The 22,677-nt window shown below is 40.1% G+C and overlaps 1 protein-coding gene across 1 annotated transcript in view; it reads left to right on the top strand.

Annotated features, from left to right (window-relative positions):
- SERBP1 (SERPINE1 mRNA binding protein 1) overlaps positions 1 to 17,971 on the top strand; it is a 37,030-nt gene extending 19,059 nt beyond the window's left edge. The window contains exons 7-12 of the mRNA XM_025212876.1: positions 4,446 to 4,623; positions 8,569 to 8,616; positions 11,000 to 11,038; positions 11,177 to 11,350; positions 12,010 to 12,048; positions 15,003 to 17,971. Coding sequence (XP_025068661.1) covers positions 4,446 to 4,623; positions 8,569 to 8,616; positions 11,000 to 11,038; positions 11,177 to 11,350; positions 12,010 to 12,048; positions 15,003 to 15,059 — 535 coding nt within the window. The 3' untranslated portion in view covers positions 15,060 to 17,971. The remainder of the gene's footprint in view (positions 1 to 4,445; positions 4,624 to 8,568; positions 8,617 to 10,999; positions 11,039 to 11,176; positions 11,351 to 12,009; positions 12,049 to 15,002) is intronic.
- Positions 17,972 to 22,677: the final 4,706 nt, after the last annotated feature.

Genomic DNA, 22,677 nt, shown 5'->3' with positions numbered 1-22,677 from the left:
CCCCTTTTGTTTTTTTGGCATGCTGGCACTCCACCACCTTACAAGGGTTTTTTCAGCGCTCTGGCCAAAAAACATTGCCTAGCCCTGACATAGACCATGTAACAAGAGTGTAACTTCCGGTTCCAAGGCCATACTACCCCCCACAAAAGGAGTACTTTGGGGGGCAAAGGGAGGGACTTCCAGTGGCAACGGTTAGGGGGTGGGACTTCTGGTCAGAAGATGGCGACCAGGGGGCAACTGTCAAGAGGTAGGGCTACCCATGTGGCCCTCAACAGCTTACCAAAATTCATGAAGTGGCTCTCCAGCTGAAATAATTGCCTGCCCCTGTGCTAGAATATGTGGAATTTGGATGATGTTTTATAAAGGTTTTCCTAGTGGTTTATGAATCATCTCGTTTTTAAGGTGTGTTTCTATTTTTTTTTTTTTTTTTTCCTTGGATTAGGGTGAGGGAGGCAAAATCATGACCGGTATAGTTTTGACAACTAAACCTTTTTTAGTTGTTTTTGATTATTTTTTTTATATAGGTTTTTCCTAATAGATTTCATAGTGCATTCACAGTGACAGTTTTATTAACATGCCATAGCAAGTTAAAACTTTGCTATAGTGTGAAAAATGGGGGAGGAATAGGTTGCATGGGGGGAGAATCCTGGTTTAAGGGTTAGTAAATGTTTTTTTTTTTTTTTGAGTTGTTATCTTGATATATTGTAGCACAAGGGTGTCAAGGATGGGACCCACAGACCAAATCTGTCCTGCAGAGCCCTATCATCTGGCTGCCTGGGGGGTCTTGAGTGGATCTACTGACAGTATGCAAGGTGTACCAGATGGCCCTGTGCCCCCCATGCAGCATTTACTTCACTGCCCATCTTTTGTGTACCGAATGTAGTGCACATCCTGGAGAGACCAGGGAGGTGCCACATGTAGCACAGCTCGAGTGGGTGCTGTGTGCAGCATGGTCCCAGACCAGTTACTCCGGGACATGCAGGCGACTGCATGCTGTGTAGTGCTGGAGTGGCCAGTAGTGTACATATGCTGCATGTGGGGCCTGACCTGGCCTGCAGAGCAGCTCTCCACCAGTCCTGTGGCTTGTAGCATCAGATGAGTTGGTTAAACCATCTCTAGTATTTTGTGATGGTACAGGGTATTTAAAAAAAGAAAAGACAGTCCTGGAATTCAGTTGTCATTTGTGATATTCCAAACATTATTGTACCCAATGAATATTGTTAAATTGGAAAATCAAGCACTTGAAATTCAGGATGCCTTGTGTGTGTATTATGATTGCTAGTTTTTCGCATGCCTAAGGCTTCACTCATTCAGTGCACCAGAACACTGTTTTAGGGAAGAATAAATGTTTGTAGCAAATGGTGCAGTTGTCTTCAGCTCCCTACCTCATTTGTGGATTAGATGGTGGTCCGTAAGTGAGGCATAGAACTGTAGGAAGAAAGGATGGTCTTGCAGTCAAGGCAGTTGAAAGCTATTGAGGACTAGATTCTCTCATTTTCTGGATACCCAGTTTAAAATGCTGATAATCTGAAATGCTGAAGTGCAGAGCTGTCAGAATTACAACTTCTATAAAATGCAGCCTTACTGGGAGCCTATAAAGCAGCCCTTTAAACGAAGTGCTCCAAACAGTCAGGTCTCGGTTATTTCTGATCAAGCATCCCAAATCAACCAACATTGTTTTAATTTCTGCCTCGGTTCCCCCGGTGTATACTGGGGAGAAGACTACCACCCTGCCTCAGAAAATTTTGTGATGATGAAGTCATTTTTGTAAGGTTACTATTTTGATAAGAAAGTTGTAGAAAAGCCCATGAGGAGGTTGGTAATCCTTTATTTGAAGAGTTGGATGATGAACAGTAAGTAATACATGGCCCCACACACGCACATAATTAGGGCAAAAAGTAGCTTTGGGAAAATGGTAACATTCATTGGAAACTTTTTCTTAATGTATATGTTGGAGGGGGGGATGCCAAATTAAGGGAGTAGCATTAATTTTGGCATATCTTAACTGTTGACTACTTAATTGTAATGTTTCTGTTATATTAAAAGACCCACACAAAAGTTAACTGTCTAATCTAGAAAAACAAAAGAATGAAATGTAGAACAAGATTAGCAGGGATAAATCCCTGGTTCTCTTCCACTTGGACCCAGCAGTCTGTACTTGCTGATAGAGGGGGCTGGAGGGTTCCTGAGAGTTCAGTAGCCATTGCTGGAACATTGAGACAGAAATAGTGGGTTTCATTCCAGATGTGTAAGGGAGTGTACTTGATGGTTTGAAGTCACTTGCTTTCCTCAGATTTACCCTCTCCAACTGCTCTCTCCTCTTTGATAGTAGTGAGCTTTTTTGTCTTTTCCCCTTCCACTTTGTTCTTACTGTTCACCAGCTTTTGTCTTGTTGCTGATTTTTCCCTTTGCCCCTAACTCTCTCCCTCCTCTATTTTTCACTGCTTCTTTTGGCCCAGGATATTTTTGCCATTTTCCCTCTCCTTCCTGCCTGATTTCCTTCTTTTTTCCTTTACTGCGCCTGGGCACAAGTCCTGGATACAATTCTACTGAGTATAAGCATTCTGGAGTATTAAGATGTGGCCAAATTGACTGCATTTTTATTGGGGGTGGCTAAAACTCATGTTTGGTGCCAGGTAGATTTAAAAACCCTCGCTTAACCATTATCCATAGAGAGTAGCTGTCCTAATCTCTCTTCATGGCCAGAACAGGCCAAAACAATGCAGTCCTCTTTTGAATGTCAAACTCTGTAGCTGAAAAATTGTGAGAGAATTTGCCCTGAAGCAGATACTTTCCATGAACACTTAGTTTGGTAAAATTTCAGGCAGCTGAAAAATACTCTGTGAATGACTGATGAGAATTTGAGAATTCTCCATAGTAAGAGTACAGTCTACACTGAACACAGTAACAGTCTTCATATAAGGTATAAATAGTATCTCTGAGTTCCATCAAAAATAATTCTACTGTAAATTTGCACATCAGAATCTTAAATTGTATACAACTTACTGTTTCAAGTCAGGTGCAGCTATTGAGTTTTCAGTATAAATTGTTGAGTTGGTAGAACAACAAAATATAAAAATAATACTTTGAAAGACTAGTAGATTTGAGACCAACATAAGAAGTTAATGCCTCCTTACTTGACTTTTTCTTGCCACCCCACTGCTGTTTCTGTCCCTTCCTATGGAACATTTAAGAACAAACAAACAAAAGTATCTATGCAAAAGAACAGGATCTAATGCAGGGGCGGGCAAAATATGGCTTGTGGACCGCATCTGGCCTGCGTGGCCCCTAAAAAAATTTAGTAAATTAATGTTTATTTGCTTCTGGCTGCCTGTCAAAGATAACAGGACTGAGCAGCCCAGTCTTGCCCCACCCCCAGCCATTTCCCTGCCTTTCTGCCCCCACAGGGCTCCGGCACCATGTGGCTCCCAGCTGTATTGCTGGAGTGGGGAGCATGGGGCTGCGCTGATACCCGGGGGAGGGTCTGTGTGGGCAGGGGATGGTGGGGGCTGTGGGCAGTGGGGTATAGGTGGGGGGGGGGCGCTTGGGTGTATGTGTAGGTAGGGGGGTGTCGGCAGGAGCAGTGCGGGGGGGGTCAGCAGGGATGGGGGGAATGTTCATAGGCAAGTCCCACAAGCACACCCCACCATACACAAGCATCCACATCCCTTCACACACTCCAGCCACCTTCTGCCCCACACCTACCCACCCCCACAGATGCACCTACACCCCACTACATACAAGAGCAGGACTTCATTTTAAGCTATTGTGCAATCACCTCTATGTATGCTACACAAATGTATATATCAGGACAAAAATAATTTTTAAAATCAATGAATATTGTAGATGTTTTCTTTTAGAATATAATTTGGTATTTTCCTGGTTCTGAGGTGGCAAAACCCCTTGCTGAAAGGATTACTTCCGGGGGGTGGGGCAAGGGGAGGGAGGGACTGGTGGCAAAGGTCAGGGGTTAGGGGGTGGGACTTCTGGTCACAAAATGACAGGGCACCTGTCAAGGGGTGAGGATACCCATGCGGCCCTCTGTCCAAAAGAATTGCCCGCCCTGATCTAATGTTTGTAGTAAGTAGCCTTAATGTGGTGTCGGAGAACTTTTAAGCTAACTGCTTTTGACTGATTTACAATGCTGTGTTCCCATGTGGTTCCTGTAAGGCAGCTTGTTCTGCTGTTCTTTTGCCTGGTCTTCATTGGTTAGAAGAGACTTATTTTTCTTAATTATTAAAAATCTGTGAATGGCAACGGGCTTTCTGTAGGGCAGCATTCTCAAGTCTTTACACACTCTTAATGGTTCTAATAAGTATTACACAGTCATACAGAGTTCTGTTCTGTCACTACACTGCTTTTGAATTTGCTACACATAGGTCTTTAAAATATGAATGAATAGAAATCTAAAGTCAGTAATTATAATATAAATGAACTTATTACAGAGAGAATGAGGTTGAAGAGGTTAAGGAAGAAGGTCCTAAAGAAATGACCCTGGATGAATGGAAAGCTATTCAAAGTAAGGATCGTGCAAAGGTTGAGTTCAACATCCGTAAACCAAATGAGGGTGCTGATGGGCAATGGAAAAAAGGATTTGTTCTCCATAAGTCAAAGAGTGAGGAGGTAAAGTAACATTTAATGGTATTCAAGAGTATCCAGATCTTATTGTTCAACTATATAAGTACTGTTCTGACTTCACAAATTTTACTCCTTGGGATGCCAGGACTGTCAGTAAAACTGCTGTCTAAAAAAATAACAGGATGCTTTGTTAATGAATGCTAAAACTTGAAAGTAACATAAGTAAGATGATGCGAAATATGATCGGTTTCGTTATTGAGCCGTCTCTCCCTCCAGCCTAACAGATACAGTTTTTTGTTTTTTGTTTTTTCAATAAGAGTTGAGAACAAAAAATCTGGGGAGCTACTGCAATTTTAATAGACAAGAACATTTATCTCTTTTGCTTAAAGTTAAACTTTGCCTTGCAACATGTCAGTTTTAAATAGTTGAGAAACTTCAAAAGCCACTTAATACATTGTTGCTGCTAATTTCAGGCTTTATCATTACTGTTGTGCTCACAGGTAGCATTTAGTGGATGGGCTTGTGCAGTAGATTCTATAGTAGTGTGGGAAGCTAACTGCCCAAGCCTGAAAACTTTTTAAAGTTAATTGATGAGTTGATTTCATAGTGTAAACATGCTGATATTTTGTGGGCTCTGTATTGCTAGAGCACCTTTAAAAATGGACAAACCATATATAAACTTATTTTGTGATGTTTGGCATTGTAATGGTTATAAACCAGAACTAGGGAAATCTTAAATTCTAGAATCACTCTCTAATTCACATACAACTTAGTAAATAATCAGTCCTTAGGTACTCTGGTATTAAGAGGTTCAGAGTCAAATTCCTTTAATTTCCAGGTATGGGGAGCAAATGCAGTTGTTGTTTTTTTAAAGCAGCCTAACCAGTAGTTTAAAATGGCTTCACATAACATTAAGAAAGCTTCAAAGTTAACTGCATTAAGAATGGTTTTGTGACAAGTCTTAGCTTCTTTGATTTCTTCCCTTTAAAAATAACCTATGTTGTCCAGTAACTGGTTATAGAATATGCTTTTAATCTTGTCATTGGGTACATTTTTTTTTCTCCTCTTTTTAATTAAACTGCTTTCACTCCTAGCAAATATTTTCTTCTATTTTATGTAGAACTCTTTTAGGCATAGTGTAGCCCTCTAACCCCCCACATTTCTATAAATGAGGATACTAAGCCACAGGTCTGGGAAGACTTAGGAGGTGTTCTGTTAATACTGTGCTTGTGGCTGGATGAAAGGTTCTTATGTATCCTTTATGTTCACAAGCTTCCATTTTACTTAAGGTGGCGAATGTCTGAAGCTTACTTTTAAATTATGTGACTGTATGGAGTAATCATATTGAAAATAAGACTTACTTTCTATAAAATTCTTCCCTTTTTGTAAAATACATTCACAATTTTAAAGAAAGTAGAAGAATTGCTGGATTCAGTATTTCATGAGGATATTTCTGTCTGTGTAAGCATATGTATTGCATAATTTAGCTTATGCATTTAAATTAAGAATTCATTAACAAAAAGGGAGCACAGAAGTAACATAAACTTACACTTTAGGTAGTGTTGAGTTATACGGTTTATAGTTATTTGTAGTCAATGGAGGGAATGCTGTGTTTAATTTTGGGTTTATTGGCTTTCTCAAAATTTACACTTGGATTACTTCCTGGGTGTGTTGGCTTCTCCAGTAAAACCTGTTCTTGCTTGTTTTATCCTTGCTCACTCTCTGGTTAGCTCTTTCCTATCCAGAAGCCCTCTGCCTAGATCTTTATCCTTCCTGAGCTAATGAGTGGAGAAGAAATCTGGAAAAACCCAAAATTTAATTTTTATTTACCTTTTTGTAGAGGCTTGTGTGTATTTAAGCAATTTTATTATGTTTTAGGATCTCTAGCTCTTCACTTGCAGCCATGTTGGAGACTCCCAAGCCATGTTGTTTGCTTACCTGCACAGGCAGAGAAGCTTCAATGTTTTTGTCATATCTAAATTATAAAAATAGTTCATTAATAGTACAGCAGTACTTCAGAGTCACTTATCTGCAGATGGGAAGATATATACGGTGTCTTTATCTTAATTAGTGCAAATCTATTTTCTCAAATGTGAGTTAAGTGAATTAAAATGATTCAGTAATAGAGGTAGAGATGCAAATAATCTTGTCCTCCCAGGACAAATGGCCATAATTTTTAGATTCGTCTGTTTAAAATGGCCCTTAAATTTACAGTCCTAATGTCAATGACTAAGGAATGAGTATCCCCTTTTAAATAACTGAGGCTTTTCAGACTAAGTGAGCATGTACAACTGTTGATGTGACTTGAATTTGGCTTTCCTTTACTAGTTTAGGAAAGAGGGCAACTGTTAAAATGACCTATCTGGACCCTATTTCAGTTGCACAAGTTTCTCCCACACCCTTGCTTGTTTTTTGTGGAGAATGCCAAACGTTGTTGGCTAGTGCTGCACAAGAGCTTCCCTTAACTTGAAAATCCAGAGTGCCATTAGCATGAACTCTCTACCAGCCAGTTGAGCAAGTACTATAATCTGCAAGTTAAAACAGTATTAACTGATCTTGCTCCTTTTGGCTTCTTGTACCTTCTTGTCAACAATGAAACAAATGCTTAGTGGAATGGAATAATTGCATCTAGACCACTAGTGCATACCTCTTTCTGATCAGTAGCAGTCAAACAGTAGTTCTCTTATGACAGTAACTTGGTTTATCTAAGTTCTAGACTTCCTTCCAGGTCCTTTAATAAGACTATTGTGAATGAATTATCAAAATGTATCCTACTTGCTTATCTTGGAAATCGGGTTGAATGGGCAGTCACTTACTCTTCTCATCCCTTCAGAGCCGCATTGTACCATGTTGTGGGGGAGCACGAGTACCCAGGGATTTTCTAAGAATAGAGAGGATGTTGGGGTTCAGTCCTGTACATCTCCGCAGTCTTTCAAAAGAAATGTTTCTCATGCCAACCTTTTTTTTTTTTTCTTTTTTTTTTTTTTTCTTGGATTTTCTAATGAGTTGATGCCTGACTACCTGAGCTGTTTTCTTAAACATGCAGAACAAGAGGAGAAGGAATGAGAAAAATATAATTGTCCAGCAAAATTAGATTGCACCTCTTAAAATTGGTAGCAATCTATTGAATTTTGGCAACCGTGATCTAGTTGGAGACCTTTTTCCACGGAAGCCTTAAGCTGAATTGTATTATAAAGCAAATCTTAAAAATCTGGTCAAGAAAAATGATTACTGAGTTGAACATCCAAATTGTTCTAACAGCACTTGGGTGTGGGACCCAAACCCAAATGTGGGTGGCATTGTGCGAAGGTCTTTACAAGTTTTGAGGTTTTAATGATTTAAGTGGTATAAAAAAAGCATGTTGTCACATGTCTTATGCAGTTTTTTGGTTTTTTTCTTTTGTCTGTAATGTTATGATGAGAGACAGTTAAAAAATGACTTGTCTGCTGTGAAATATGTTATCCTTTGAAAATATTTAAAGCTTGTAAGCTTCCTTCGTTTTTTGTATTGCCCATCATATAAACAAATGCTATTTCATACACTCAGGCCTATGTTAACCTTGCAGTTAGGGGATGGCGCTTAAAAGCCAAGCTCTGTACAGATACTTACCTTGAGTGGTTTTCAAAAAAATTACCCTCCATGTCCTAGGGTCTTATCCCATACTTGTTGCAGAGGTATCGGAGCATGAGTGACAAATTCATATCTGTGTTCCTTCGTGAAACTTGTAGCATTACTCTGGTTTGCTTATGGTTGAATCGAGATGCTTCACTTAAACCTACAGTTATTCATCATCCTGTTCTCTTCCTGGATGCTTGCATAGCCATTGATCTCATTCTCTTGCTCCTCCATGTACTCACTGGCATTTGCATCCAGCAAGTTCACATGACCGTATTACCTGTTTCTGTATGTAGTTGAGTCTCATTTCTTCCTTTTTGTTTTCTTCCTTTTGTTCCTTTTGTCTCTTTGGCGTGGACACACGACTTTCATCAGACAAAGGCGATGACAGAAATGCAGGGGAGTCTGCTGGAATCAAATGAGGTACTGACCCTTTACATATGTGATTAGTGATAATTTGCATTTAATGTAATCTCATTAATTGGGTAATTCTTGAATGAAGATCTTTATATTTTATTTATACTTGTATTTATATATAAAATATAAAGATCTTGATCAGATGCCCTACTTCATTCTATATATAATGAAGTAGGGCATCTGAGTAGATGCCTGCTGGAGCTCTTCGCCTCTTGTCTAGCTGTGTATCGTGTACGACTACTTCATAAATAGTATATTTGTTTCCCAGATGATTAAGTTTAAAGCTGTTCTCACCATAACTGCCTGCTTCCGTAAATCGCTTTCGTCTTATTTCATATCTTGTCTTATACCTTGGGGCCCATCTCCTTTAGCTAGTCCATAAAGTTCTGTTTCACAATCTTCAAAACCATTTTTGCTATGATACCTACATGAAATCATCAACTGATAATGACTAGTTAGCAAACTTCTGAATATTCTTGATGTTTTATAAACTATTCTTGTAAGAGTGAACAAACTATTTAAAGTAATCAGCCTTTGCACGTCATATGGTACAATAATTATATATTGTTGTCTCTCTTCCCTTTCCCTTCAGCTTTCATTTTATTCCTTCTGTACGATTTAAGTTTTTCAGAAGAGGAGCAGTATCATTTTTGCCTGCTTTCGTAGATCAAGGACAATGAGGCTTAGATATTTCGAGTTTTTAAATACTACCACAGTTAAATAAATAGGATTACTTTTTTTTCATGGGTATCTGTTGTGGCTCAAGTTGTAATGGTATATTGTTTGCTGCTGTGAGAGATTCAGGGCATACTTGGTCTGAAATGGACAAACATTGATTTTTATATTTAGCTAAAAGGAGGGAAGATTCTCTTTCAGATTTAAAATATTTTAATATAATATGCTGATAATTGTCAAAATAAAGGCAGATTTTTAATTCTTGATTTATTATAGTTTATAGTCCTTTAATTATAGATGAGGTACGCAGAACAGGCTTGTCGTCTTCTGTTTTTCCTCCTTTCCGTTTTCTCACTGCATTTTTAATGTCTAGTAACTTTTATGTACGTAGCAGTGTGTGTGCTTTATCTACAGATGATTCTCATTAATACCTCTTACCTTACTGACTTTTGTACTAGGAGCTAGGGTTTCCTAAACATTTTATCAGATTCCAAATACCTAAAGTATCTGGAGCCTTCTGGAACTTTAACTTGGAAATAAATTCTAGTGTGTTTTCAATTGGTAGGGTCCTATTATATTTTTCAGTTCATATGCCAGTTGGTTCTGTATTTAAGCATGATATAGGAGCTGCTTGTTTCTATTATAATGGCAGTATAGTTTGCATAACCTAATAAAATAACTTTTTGTGGGTGGTCCAGCATAGTCAGTCTTCCTTGCCTTGGGGATTATGAAATGGGGAAGGTATAAAGGGGCTGTGCAAACAAATTTAAAGTTAAGCCCTAAGTACATGGAAAAGAATAACTGCTAGGAATCGACAAGGATGCTAGAAAATTACTTTATTTGCTTGCTTTTTTTAATGAAATGTACTTTCTCACATACAGTGTGCTGCAGAATAAGATGCACACGCCCTACTTTTGAAAGGCATAAAGGAAAAAAAAAAATTACCTTGTGAATAACTTGAGTAGCAGCAGCTAGGGAGCTGAGTTTGCTCATTGTTCTGCTACCTGTTGATCTTGTACAGATGTGACTTTCAGGCCACAGACAGAAGGGACAGTTTGTGCCCAAGCAGGCCACAGAAAGCAGTCTGTAGCCATGCACTCGTACAGCTACAAACAGCTTAAAATGGCCGATCGGGTGAAAATCTGACCCCTTGTTGCATGAGGTATCAGATAAAGACGCTTCAAAATGTAGCGTGTTTTGTGTCTGCAGATCTCCCAGCCTGTCCCTGTTTTCAGAATGGGGTGGGGGTGGGGGGAAGAGGGTGGAGGGAGTTCAACCTGGGGCGGTTTCAGTTGGCGGGAACAACAGCAGTGGTAGAGAGCCCTGTTGGATCCAGGGGGAAGGGGAACTCTGGTTTGGTCTGGGGTCTCAGAATGCTTTGCAAAAATGGTTCTGAGTTACAGCTGGGAGCTGTACTTCTGTCTGCACCCTCGCTTTATCTTGGCAGAAACTACCCTTACGGTATTTCCTCACAGTACAACTGGCAGCAGCTTTTGGGGGGGGGGGGGGGGCCGCCCCTGTTGTATGTGAGAAAATACGATATTTGATTCAGACGTTAAATCCTCTTATTCCTAGGATTAACTAGTGTTCAGTTTAAACTTGTTTCAGAGTATGTTAACATTGCTGTATATTAGCTTGTATACTCCAGAGTTTCTGCATTCTTTAAAAGTATTTTTCACTAGGAAAAAGCAACTTTTGGTTTCTTGATCTTCAGGTTGAATCCATACCATACTTGGTACTTCCATTTAAGCAGGTACTTAAGTGTGTGTTAATCAGGCCCGAAGTTGGAATTATTTTGAATAGTGGTGGGGTTATTAGTATTTTTTTTTTTTTTTTTTTTTTTTTTTTTTAATTATTACTTGATTATAAATAGCTTCATTTTTGAATGCAGGCTCATGCTGAAGACTCTGTAATTGATCATCACTTCCGTAAACCAGCAAATGATATCACATCCCAGCTGGAGATCAATTTTGGAGACCTTGGTCGCCCCGGACGTGGTGGCAGAGGTGGTAGAGGTGGCCGAGGACGTGGTGGAAGGTCCAGTCGTGGAAGCAGAACTGACAAGGTAAATGATTATTTACAACGGACATGTTTTCTGTAGCAGGATAGTTTGGATCTCTTAAATACATTGAGGTTGGATTAATAATCAAGCTTTTCAAGAGAACTCTGCCTTTTGAATTGTTATATGAGTGGTACTATCTTCAGTGTGTTTAGCCAATCTTTTTTCTTTTTTTTTTTTTCTCCCTGGAGGGGGGGGGAGAGTCAGTTCACCAAGTACCAAACCATTTTTAAGTGTTTGTAGGATACAAATACTGTGCAGTTTTTACCCCTTTAAAGTTTCAAGTACAAAGAGTTCCAACTAGGACTTTGGAGTGCTTTAGTATCTTTTTCCTTTTTTGTTAGTAATTAATGTATCATAATCTGTCTTTTGGCAGTTGCACAGAATGCCTAGAAATAATTACTCCTCTCTAGTTTAAGTAGTTTTATGCTATCCCTTTTGTAAAGGAATAGGCTCCCGATTTGTGGTTGTACCCCTTGTGTTTTAGACACAGATACCCAGAAGACAGACATTTTTCTTGTCAAAATATGTTAAAGTTTAGAGGCCGTAAATTGAGACTTTCATGTGCTCACCTAAAAGTACTGCTAAAGTTACCTCCTGATGGTACTGTTAAAGGCTTTTACATCTCCAGCTATTTTGTGTTGACTTTGTGTGTTTCCTTCCAGTTGGTTAAGGAGTTTGACGTGATCCACACACCCAGCCAGGTTGGTGATCTCTACTAAATAGCATTTAGTTTCCCTTTGCTAGCAGACGAAGGTAGGGTGGGGGTGTATGTGTATTTGGGTTTGTTTGGTTTTTTCCATGGATTGGGTTTTAATGGTTTCTGTGTTTTAGTTTTGATAAGAGTGCAAGTAGGGGAGGGACAGAGGACTTTGTCATAGTAGGTGTTTGGCACCTAACTGCTATACTGTAACTCCCTTTTGAGGGTGACAGCCAGGAGCTTTCATGAGGCTTTTCCTGCCTCCTGTATTTGTGTGTTGGGATTTCTGCCACTTCTGTTGGTTTGGAGTTCCTTTATTGTTAGCAATTGCATTTCTAATTTTTGGACTATTGGGTTCCATATTGCCAAATAAGTGATTGGATTGCTACAAACGGACCTTTTTCCTTTTTTGGTCATAGTCATAAAGAGGTAGGGCTAGAAGGGACCTTGAGAGGTCTTTTAAAACAGCCCCGTCCATACCTTAGGCAGAATCATCCCTATCCAGACCATCCTATACAAATCTATTGTCTAATGTCAGCAAAATTTTATGTGGTCAACCCTGACACAACACAAGACCTACCCCAACCTGCCACATGTAAAGCAGGGAGACCTAGGAGGCCTACATCCTTCTGCTGTAAGGGTTAATATATAGGGGTGCACCAATAGATTTTTGGGGGCCAATACTGATGGACCATTTTTAAGGAGGCATATTTGCCGATACCAATCCACTTTCCGATAACAGCTGTGTGCAGCTGGTAAATTGGTTGTGGTGGAAGGGGAGGGGGGAAGAGAAGAGGCACGGGGAGGTGCAGATCAATGCCCCTCACAGTGGGGGCAGGGGCGGGGGGCACTTGCCACTGGCTATAGCCCTGCTCCCAGTGCCCCTGCTGCCACACGCCTGGTGCAGCCCGTTCAATGACCCTCCTCCACCCAAGCTCTGGGAAGAGCTGGGGATGACACAGGCATACAGCAGCACTGGGAGCGGGGCTATGGTGAAATGTGGCTGATGCCTCTTCCATTGCCCTGCCCCAAGCCCACACCCCAGTGAGAAGAGCCCAGCTCCAGCTGCAGCTGCAGCCCATCCACCCCTCCCCACAGATCCGGGAGCACACGCCTTCTGTGCCCTCCTGGGGTGCAAGCAGTGGCAGGAGCCTTCTTCCCCAAGCCACTGCTCCATCCCCTGCCCCAACTGGGCAATGCCTGACCCCCTCCCTCACTGAGGGGGCATTAATCTGCACCCCCTTTCTCCACACCTCCCCCTTCCACCACACCAGGCTTACCAGCTGCACACCGCTCTCCACACGTTGCTAGGTTTTGCGCCTCGCTGCCTGCATGCTGCGCTGCGGCTGTGTGCTCACACAAGCATTTACTGGCTGCACCAGGCTGATTTCTGATGCAGCCAATTTTCTTTATATTGATACTGATCCAATATTGAACTGATGTATCAGTGCACCTCTGTTGTGCACACGCAGCCACAGCGCACAGAGGCATGGCCCTCTTCCTGGGAAGTCTGACCATGGGGTAAAATTTTGTTTCTGACCCCAGCTATGTCTTGGGAACATTGGCCCTCGCCAGCCTTGGCTGCAACCAACAATCCAAGCCTCTGCTTAGGCTAAAAAAGCTGCTGACACATGTAGCGGGGGGAGTGAGAGGGTGTTAGGGAATTTCCTCCCAATCCCATTCAGCAACCAGCAAAGCCCAGAAATGTGAAAAATATCCGTAGTAGAAGGTAGGCATAGCTACACCTAGATCATTCCTGACCAATGGCTGTCCAGCTTCTGCTTGAGCACCTCCAGTGATAGTGAGTCCTCATTGTCCTAACTGGGTGCATCTACATATGCACTTTACTGCAGTTGACTAATTAGCTCTGCAGTAAAATGTCACCATTTACAATGGAGTACTTCCGTGCATTGAAATGCACATGTGGATGATGAGGAGCTGCTGGCTGGGGCGTGGGGGTGCTAAAGTGCGGGGGCTGCCTACTGCCCCTCTGCCACCTGATGCCCAGAGTTCTGGGCTGATCCCCAAATATGACAGTTGGTGTCAGAGTTTATTGCTCTACCTTAATTGCACATGTAATTCACCCACTGTGAAGAAGTTTTTCTTGCTATCCAATGCAAGCCTCCTTTGCTGCAACTTAAAACCATTGGTCCATGTCCTACTCTCTACAGCCAGAGAGACAAGGGGTTTTTCCTCTTTTTATAGCAGCCCTTCAAGTATTTGAAGATTGCTTTCATGTCTTCCCCCCCCCAGTTGAACATGCCTAGTTTCTTCAGCCTCCTAGTATGATTTGCCTTCCAAGCCTTTTTCTTATTTTGGTGTATGACCACCCCTTTTTTTGCATGTATTATTGTGTGGACACGTACCTGCACGCAATTGAGATTATTCGGAAGCCCTTTTTCATTCCAGACTGCCATTGTATTACTACTCAGGCGCAGTAACTAAGGTTTATACAGAGTTTCATTAAAGATATGCTTGACTTTCATCTTGGTGGTTCAGTGTGTCTTAAGTTTAGTGTATATTAGCTCTGAATCTGTTTGATCTTCAACTAGAGTTCAACCAAATTATTTTACAAGTAAGGAATTAACAGCATTTTCCACTTCCCCTCCCCCGCCAGGTAGAAGTGCTATGAAAGTTGGCAGATGCATTAAAGGATGTGACCATGGTTGGTACATGTCTAAAATGGATCACTTCAATCTCTAGAATAGCATTACTAAAATGTTAGTGTGGGACAACTTCAAATAGACTATCCCAGTGTGATTTATCATGGGGAAAACAGTCTTAAGACATTTCAGTTATCTCTTTGTCTATATTGACTAGTCGGTTTTTACTTTACGGAGTTGGTTAGCAAGTATGCACTGTTCTTGACATGGATTCCAGCAAAAAAAAAAAAGATGAAAATTATAAAGACTCCAAACTTTGCCTCTCCAGGTAACTTCTGTACTGTTTTTCTTTCAGTCAAGTGCTTCTGCTCCTGATGTAGATGACCCAGAGGCTTTCCCAGCTTTGTCCTAAACCGGATGTCATAAGCCAACCCTGTCCCATCATTGGGCCCTCCTCTACGAGGCTTGCATGCTTAAGGATCCTAAACAACTAAGAAATTTAAAAAAAGGGGACTGTCATTCATGCCATTCACACCTAAAGACTGAATTTTATCTGTTTTGAAAATGAACTTCTCTTGCTACACAGAAGCAACAATATGGTAGTCAGTTTTGTATTTAGAAATGTAATGGTAGCAGGGATGTTTTCATAATTTTTTCAGAGATTATGCATTCTTCATGGATACTTTTTTGTATTGCTGCTTGAAAATATGCGTTTCCAAACTTGAAATATAGGTGTGAACAGTGTGTACCAGTTAAGCTTTCACTTCATTTGTGTTTTTTAATTCAGGATTTTAGACATTTTCCCTGATCTACAAACTGGTTTTTAAATATTGCACACTTTCTGTTTTCTTTAATATCTGCTTAGCAGATTTTTATCAGTCCATGGTTACTTGGGATATGTAAACCTTAATTTGGCAAATTGTTAGTACTGTGTAGAATACTAACGTCTGGTATATTTTAATTTAGTTTTAATACTTCATTTCAAACTTGGAAAAAAGTCATTTTTTCATCTGTTTGGTAGTTTGTGTATGCAAAACCCTTATTCAAAATGGATATCAAATACTTGAAAAATATTCCAAGCACATTGGTTCAGTCAAATAACTTTGTATTGATCCAGCAGTGATGTGTGGATAATTGGCCTTAAACAATTTTTAAAATGATATATCCCACCTTTCACTTTACCTTCTTTAGCTGTATTTCCTCCCTTCAGCAGTTTTAGACATTTTGCTGGTAAAAGTTGGTCTGAATACTTAATATTCCTTAAGCATCCTGCAGATAGGAATAACTTTTCCTGTTCCACAGGGTTGGGAAAGGGGAATGGGCAGGGCATAGATTTCTAGTAGTCTACTTATTCTACATCTGGCAGTGCAGTGGATTTTATAAATACATCAGTTTTTGGTGTATTTGTAACACTATTCCATTAGCTGCAGTCCTTGTTCTGAAGAAACCAAAGGGCACTGCTTGGTTGGGAAGGAGGAATATTTGACTCACGGAAGTCCTAAGAAAAAAACTGCTTCAAAAGGTGACACCTGCAGTCTGCATGGGGTAATAACCAAAAACACATGTTCTCCATCTCATTCTGGATTTTTTGCTCTAGTATTTCACCTTTTGGTCTCTGATTGCTAGCTGACGAATGAATGTTTTTCATGGTGCGATTTCTAAGAAGCTTCACTTACACCTGTAAAATTTCTCATAGGTTAACTTTAATCCCTGTGAACAGGAACGTTACCACTTCCAAAAATGCAAGGAGTTGAGAGAATGACTAATAAAAATAATTTCTTAGGGTTTATTTTTTGGCTGCAGCATATTCTAGGAGACTAGAAACAGGATTCTCATTTTATTTAATGTTACACTCTAAGCAGCTTATTACACATTTGTAGTTTCTTAACTAGGTAGATAGAAAACAGATGGTAATGCCCTATTTTTTTAAAGCTGTACAGGACAGGCAAAAAGTATTGGAGACCTTTGAATATGAAAATGGCAAACTCCTTAATTGTGGTGTTTAGTTGGCTTGCTTTATCTGAAATGTTTTCTACAAAAACTTTATGTTGATGTAAACCAGTGTTAATATTGGACTAGAGACATTTCATGCACTCGCCTATCGGTTTTAAAAACAGTGGGCTGAGAGAGAGGAGGCGGCAAGTTTTCAAAGAAATGGTAACATTTCTGGCACCTGGTTCAGTTCTCTTGACACTAAGTTATGTCTTACGTAGGAGTCTGGCATTAGGCTGTTCTCATGCCTGGCACCAAGTAGTAAATTATCAGAAATTTTGCTTCCCTGTCCCTTTATCATGGCACATTTCCTGCCAGAGGTACAGTGAAGGCTTTTGAGATCTGTTGGGAGCACATTTGATTATGCAGCCACACAGATACCTTCATCTTGGTCCATGCTGACTGAAAATTTTTCTGTTCGATAGCTCCTTCCTTATACACAAACTGTCTGCTGTTTCCAGACAAACCATGCTACTTCTGCATTAGTCCAGCATTTTAGGGTCCTAATAGTGTGACGTGACTTCATCGTAGACGTTAGTGTTTCCATTTATCCCACACTAGAATATAGAGCAATATCTTGCATAGTATCACACTCCCCATGTTTTCAAGACAGCCTGTACTTAAAATTGGTCCATCTGTTGTTCTGATAGATGTAAACTTGCCTCTTTCAGTCCATTTGTGTCAAGAACTAAAACTGTGAACATCTCTCTACTTATTGGTGGGTGTTAACTGAAATAAAGGTTTATTTTCATGCTCTTTTTAAAAAATGTCATGAAAACATCTTAGCATGAATCCATTTAGATGAAAGCGCCTCTTCTAGTATCTGTCCCAAATGCTCTAAATCCTTTTGTGGTGGTGGTGGTGCTCTGGCACTCCCACTGCTATCAATGGACTTTGTGTTGAAAAAATGGCTTCTTCCCTTGAATAGTTCCAGTATTTCTATTAGTGAGTTTTATCTTCAGTAACTTCCTGTCCTTTTACTTGCTGTTTGTGCCAGTCAGAGGACTAGATCTTATATCTGAACACATTTTTAAAAAGGATGGGTCAGAACAGAAAAAGTTGCATCTTTAGTGTTGGAGGCACATGGGCAGAAGCATATGACTTGAATTGGTTTATAAATATAATTATTTAAAGATTTGTGCATGAAAGTTCATCTTCAATCTTTTGACGCTGCTCCTGATAGGAAAACATAGAGAAATAAATGCAAGTATTGGCCTTATGGGAAAGGATGAGAGCTATTCCAAGGAAAATTAAAGAAAAAGAAATCTGTGTGGATATATGGTGTTTGCACCTGTTAATTTCAAAGATCACTATAAATACTGTCTTATAATACCTTTTGCCCACTGAGATTATTTGCATACCCATACTTGACTAAATACATTCAGGATATGTGCTTAAAGCTGGTTCTTCAGCATTTGCTAACATTTTATGTTGAAATGATTAAAAGAACAGTGTCGCGATTGGAGCAGCCACGTTTTGATCTGCCCTACCATTCAGGTAAATAATTTCCTTCCTGAGTCTGTTTAATATGTACTGCCTGATTTTATCCTGGCCCTGATGAGAGGTGGTAGTCTTGTTGGTTTCTGCATTAAAGATGGCAGGCAGTACTCCTGCTAGTGCAATTAAGATTGGGGGGGGGAAGTGTTCTGCTTGCTTCAGAATGTTTTTTTTCACAGGATGGAAGTTAAATATTTTGAATTCTTAAGTCTAGGTCAGTTTGGGGTGAATAATGCCAGTCACTACAAGGTTGAATAAGACTTAAGCAATTTTCAAATGGAGGCAGCTAGTAAAACTCATAGCAGCAAAGAAGAAAATATATGACTTGCTTAAATGATTATTTTTTAATTTCATTTTTTATGATTAACTTTAGAATTAACTGTATTGAGTGAAGTGATACCTAAAACCCAGGTTGCTAATGCTAGGAGATGAACTGACAACTAAAATAGCTTTTTTTAGATTGTTGCTCTCAAATGCCAGGATATGACTAGCGTGCTTGTGTGTGGCTGTCATCTGGTGCTGACTCAGCTGTGATGTGCCCAGCCAGCATCGTGTAGACTTGTTGGCTATAAGATATTCCATGCAGCCCATGGAAACAGATCTTGGATGTCCAGGCCACTGTTTGTAATAACTTCCTTTTTAACTTTTAAATAAGAAATCAATGGACCCACAGGACTGAAGGATGCTTGCATGAGTTACTTATCAGTATGGCCTAGAACTAATGCAGTGAATTACTAGGGTGGGCAAACAGTATCCTTAGGGATGCTTGTTATGTCCCTGACCCCTTGAATTCATGGTGGTTCATGCATCATTCAGTATAGTTTATAATTCCCTAATGCCTCACCAGTGATCTGGCTGGCTACAGCTGCATAAAGTCTATATAACAAAGGTTTAACTCCATTAACTTTAAAGTGTAATGTCTTGTTTTGATGCAAATGTCAATGACTAACAGAGGGGCATGGCTGTGTTGTGATTGGGAGAGATTTTCATTTTTCTCAGTAACCGTCCAGTTGCATGTGCTGTAAAGTAGCAGAGACCTCCCAGTTCGTGTCACTAAAGCCATGGTTTTGATGCTCACTGCTCCTTTAATGTAGGCTGAACGCTAGGCCTGCAAGAGCTTGTTATGGTTCAGGCACATCATACTATCACTGGAGTTTGTAGGAAATCATAATGTGATTCTTTTTTTCAGCTCATGGGCGCCTAGAAAAGCTGTGGCTGCAGTTTTGGTTTCTTGTTCTGTCAGTCACATTTTCAGTTGGTGCACTCTCACTTACATCCTCTGCAGGCTGAAAACACAGCGAGTTTGCAGGTGTTCAGTACTTTTTGAAACACCATCTGGCCTGAGTTCTGAAATAAGGATCTATCCTCTTAAATGGGAGATTTGGGGCCTCAGCATTTAATCTCTATATGCTTAACTCTTCCATTCTCTGTAAGACATAACTCTGCAAGACGGCAAAACATAACTGTCCATTTCCTGAAATGCATTCACTATTGGCAGGTTTCTCTTCAACATCTCAGGTTTGCTGTAAAATATGGAACATGCTGGATCTACACCATTGCTTTTGTGAACAGTTCAATACAACATAAGGCCACTCCTTGTTGAATATAATAAAGTACATTCTGTGCAAATTGATCCATGTACAATACAAATTGGGTAAAATAAGTTTGGTCCTGAGTATTCTGGATCATGGTTACTGTACATGTGTGAGGTTAAGGTGATTTTTGTTCTTGCTGATGCTAGTACTCTCCAATGTTTTCAGTCTTTAATAAGGTGGGAGCATGTGTTTGATACAGTACTAGTTGAAGTACTGAACTAAATTTGCAGAGTTAATGGGAGCAATATATTAAATGACAAAGATAAAGATGTGCACTTTATAAATCGCATCGCTTGCTTAAGTGCAGAATTTACCTTGCATACAGAATAGCGAGTAACAATAGGCGTCGCTATTCCTCAGCAATAATAAAAATTGTTCTTAAGTCAGGCTCATCAAATCAAGAAGAAAACCTTAAGAGAATTGGACAGTGAGAATTGCTGCACCTTGAGAAACTGTTCAGTGAATCTTGAATTGCTTTGAGACTTGCCTATAGTATTTGTGCTAGAAAGCCTATTTGTAGAGAGAAGTGAATCACCACAATGGGGTAGTGCTATAAAATCTATGCATCTTTTTATTCCTGTGCCACCTAACATTGCTGCAAAAGGATGTCCTGATCTGTGACAGGTCCTCCAGTAATGCACAAAGTTCCAGCATTCAAAGAGCTTTGTTCTTGGGGGAAAATGAGCATCATCAGGAACAGTGCAGAAGTGACTGGTATTCTTTCATACTGTAACTTTCTGTTTTGACCTTTTTTTTTTTTTCCTTAATTGTACAAGCTTTTTCTTTGGAATTCTATTTGCTGTTGCACTTTTCACTAGCTTGGACTGTCATTGTAATAGTATAATGAATCCTGGAAATAACATCATGAACCTGAAATGTTTGTAGCTGCATTTCCCCAGTCTCTATGGTGTGGCCAGTTTCTACTGCAGGGGCTTTGTAAATTAGTAATGTAAAATGCTTTGACAGTAAAGGTAAGTAACATCCTTTGTCAGGGATCTCGGCACACTTGACAGCACTTTGCAGTGGAAGGAAATACTCCCACTTCATAATGCTGATGTGTGGAAAGCAAAGGCTCATTCTGCAGTGAAAGTGAGGTAGAGCTTGGTGCCATTCTCTACTGCTGAGGAAGACTTCTAAGCATAATGATTTGATTCGTTGGGCTTCTGGTCAATCTCGGAACAATGACTTATTTTTGCCCTTAGTCCTACCTCGAGGGCCTTTGCTTTTGTACTGAACAGTTTGTGGAGGTTCTGACTCAAATTTGCTCTCCTACTGCCACACTTCCTTTTACTCTGAACAACTGCCTTTGCAACAAAACTTGCATTTTTTACAGCCCTAAATTTAAAGGCAAGCAAATGCTTAATTGCCAAATGACTTGCTAACAGCTTTACTCTTTTGTGCAGCAAGGACAGGTGACTTGTTTTTGCTTCGGAGACAGATGCGGAGCTGCATGGTGTGCTTTGGCTGGGCAGTATATGTTGATCCAGATGTCTTAGTTGGGCTGTCTCCAGAATGCCTCACCCTTTTTGCCTGGAAAATCCTTCCTCTTCTCTTCTCCCCCCCCCCCCCCCCCCCCCAAAAAAAACCCCAAAAAAACAACAAAACAACAACAACAACAAACAAACGGGGGGAGGGAGGAGTGGAATTAATTTCTCAATCTAATTTTGTGGCTAAATGAATTGCCCAATATGGAGTTGTAGAAAAGTGCAGCACTTCTATTACTAATATAGATTGGTATAGTAGATTGAGAATAGATTTGTCACTTGACCAGTTCTTTGTACTAGCTAAAATGAATCTGTCCACTCCACTATGAAGGTAGATTCTTGGAGTGTAACAAACAGCTGACACTCCTGAATGTTAGCCAAAATGTTAAGAGGAGACCCTTGTTGAGGTGCTTGGCTTGTTTAACTACAGCCTTGTCTTAAGGTGATTTTGTACTACTTTACTAAGCCAGACAAGCCTATGTGGACAGTTATTGCAAGTACAGAATTCTAGTGTAGGGGTTTCAGAGTTAATGCTGCTGCTTCTAGTTGGCATTTACGTAAATCTGGATAAGGCATGCAAGCGCCAAACCCAGTTTTTGTTAGTTCAGAAAAAGACTTTGTGGTGCTCTGTCCTATTGCTGAATGGTGCTGATTGACATCAAAGCCTATTTAAAAAAACCAAACCAGTTTTGCTTTCAAATTCAGAACTAGGCACTGCCAAACATGCTATTAAATTTTGCTTCACAAATATGAAGCTACAAAGGATACTTGGCTGGGGTTACTTCACCTTTTTTATGCTTTGAGACTAAAAATGATACTGAGGAGATGTAGTATGGCCACATTTCTGGTGGCATGAAAGAATTTCACAACCATTTCTTTCTGTTACATCTTATCCTCTGACCAGGAAAGGGTGGCATTGTTTGAAAGAGATTATCATGCTCTTATTTGCAATCCCCACATGAACACTTTTCAGGTGTGTAGCATTTGGCCATTTCCATTTTTGGCCTGAAATTTCCTTTAAAAAGTTTTTTAAATGCAGTTGTTTCTAAGAGCTAGTTTAGTAGTTTTCTATTGACTATCATCAAAAAAGTATCTGAAAGTTGTACTCAGAGCTTGCACGTGTCCATTCCCTCCCCACCCTTCCCCTCCTCCAGTGTAGGGTGTGCAGAGAATGTTCTTCCATAGTGTGCTTTTAAAGGCACTTCTGGTATGTGGCTGCCAAGATCCTTTATACAAAGTCTGGGGATACCCTCCTAGGATGCAGCTGTGGGCTCAATTCTCTGGACTTGAAGTTCTTGTCCAGATATTTTTTTTCCCCTTTCACATGTGCACATCTACTGTCCTTTTTGTATGTACAAGAAATGTCAAAATACTATAGGTTGATCACATAAGCTTAAGCTGGCACAATGGTATTTTTCTAAAGCTAATCTTGGTTTTATTTGTTTTTTGTCACTTGGCTGTA

The sequence above is a fragment of the Alligator sinensis genome, unplaced genomic scaffold (genome assembly GCF_000455745.1).
Source record: "Alligator sinensis unplaced genomic scaffold, ASM45574v1 scaffold1339_1, whole genome shotgun sequence".
Lineage (NCBI taxonomy): Eukaryota > Metazoa > Chordata > Crocodylia > Alligatoridae > Alligator > Alligator sinensis.
Note: the sequence above shows the minus strand (reverse complement) of the source record. Positions and strands in the feature narration are given on the sequence as shown.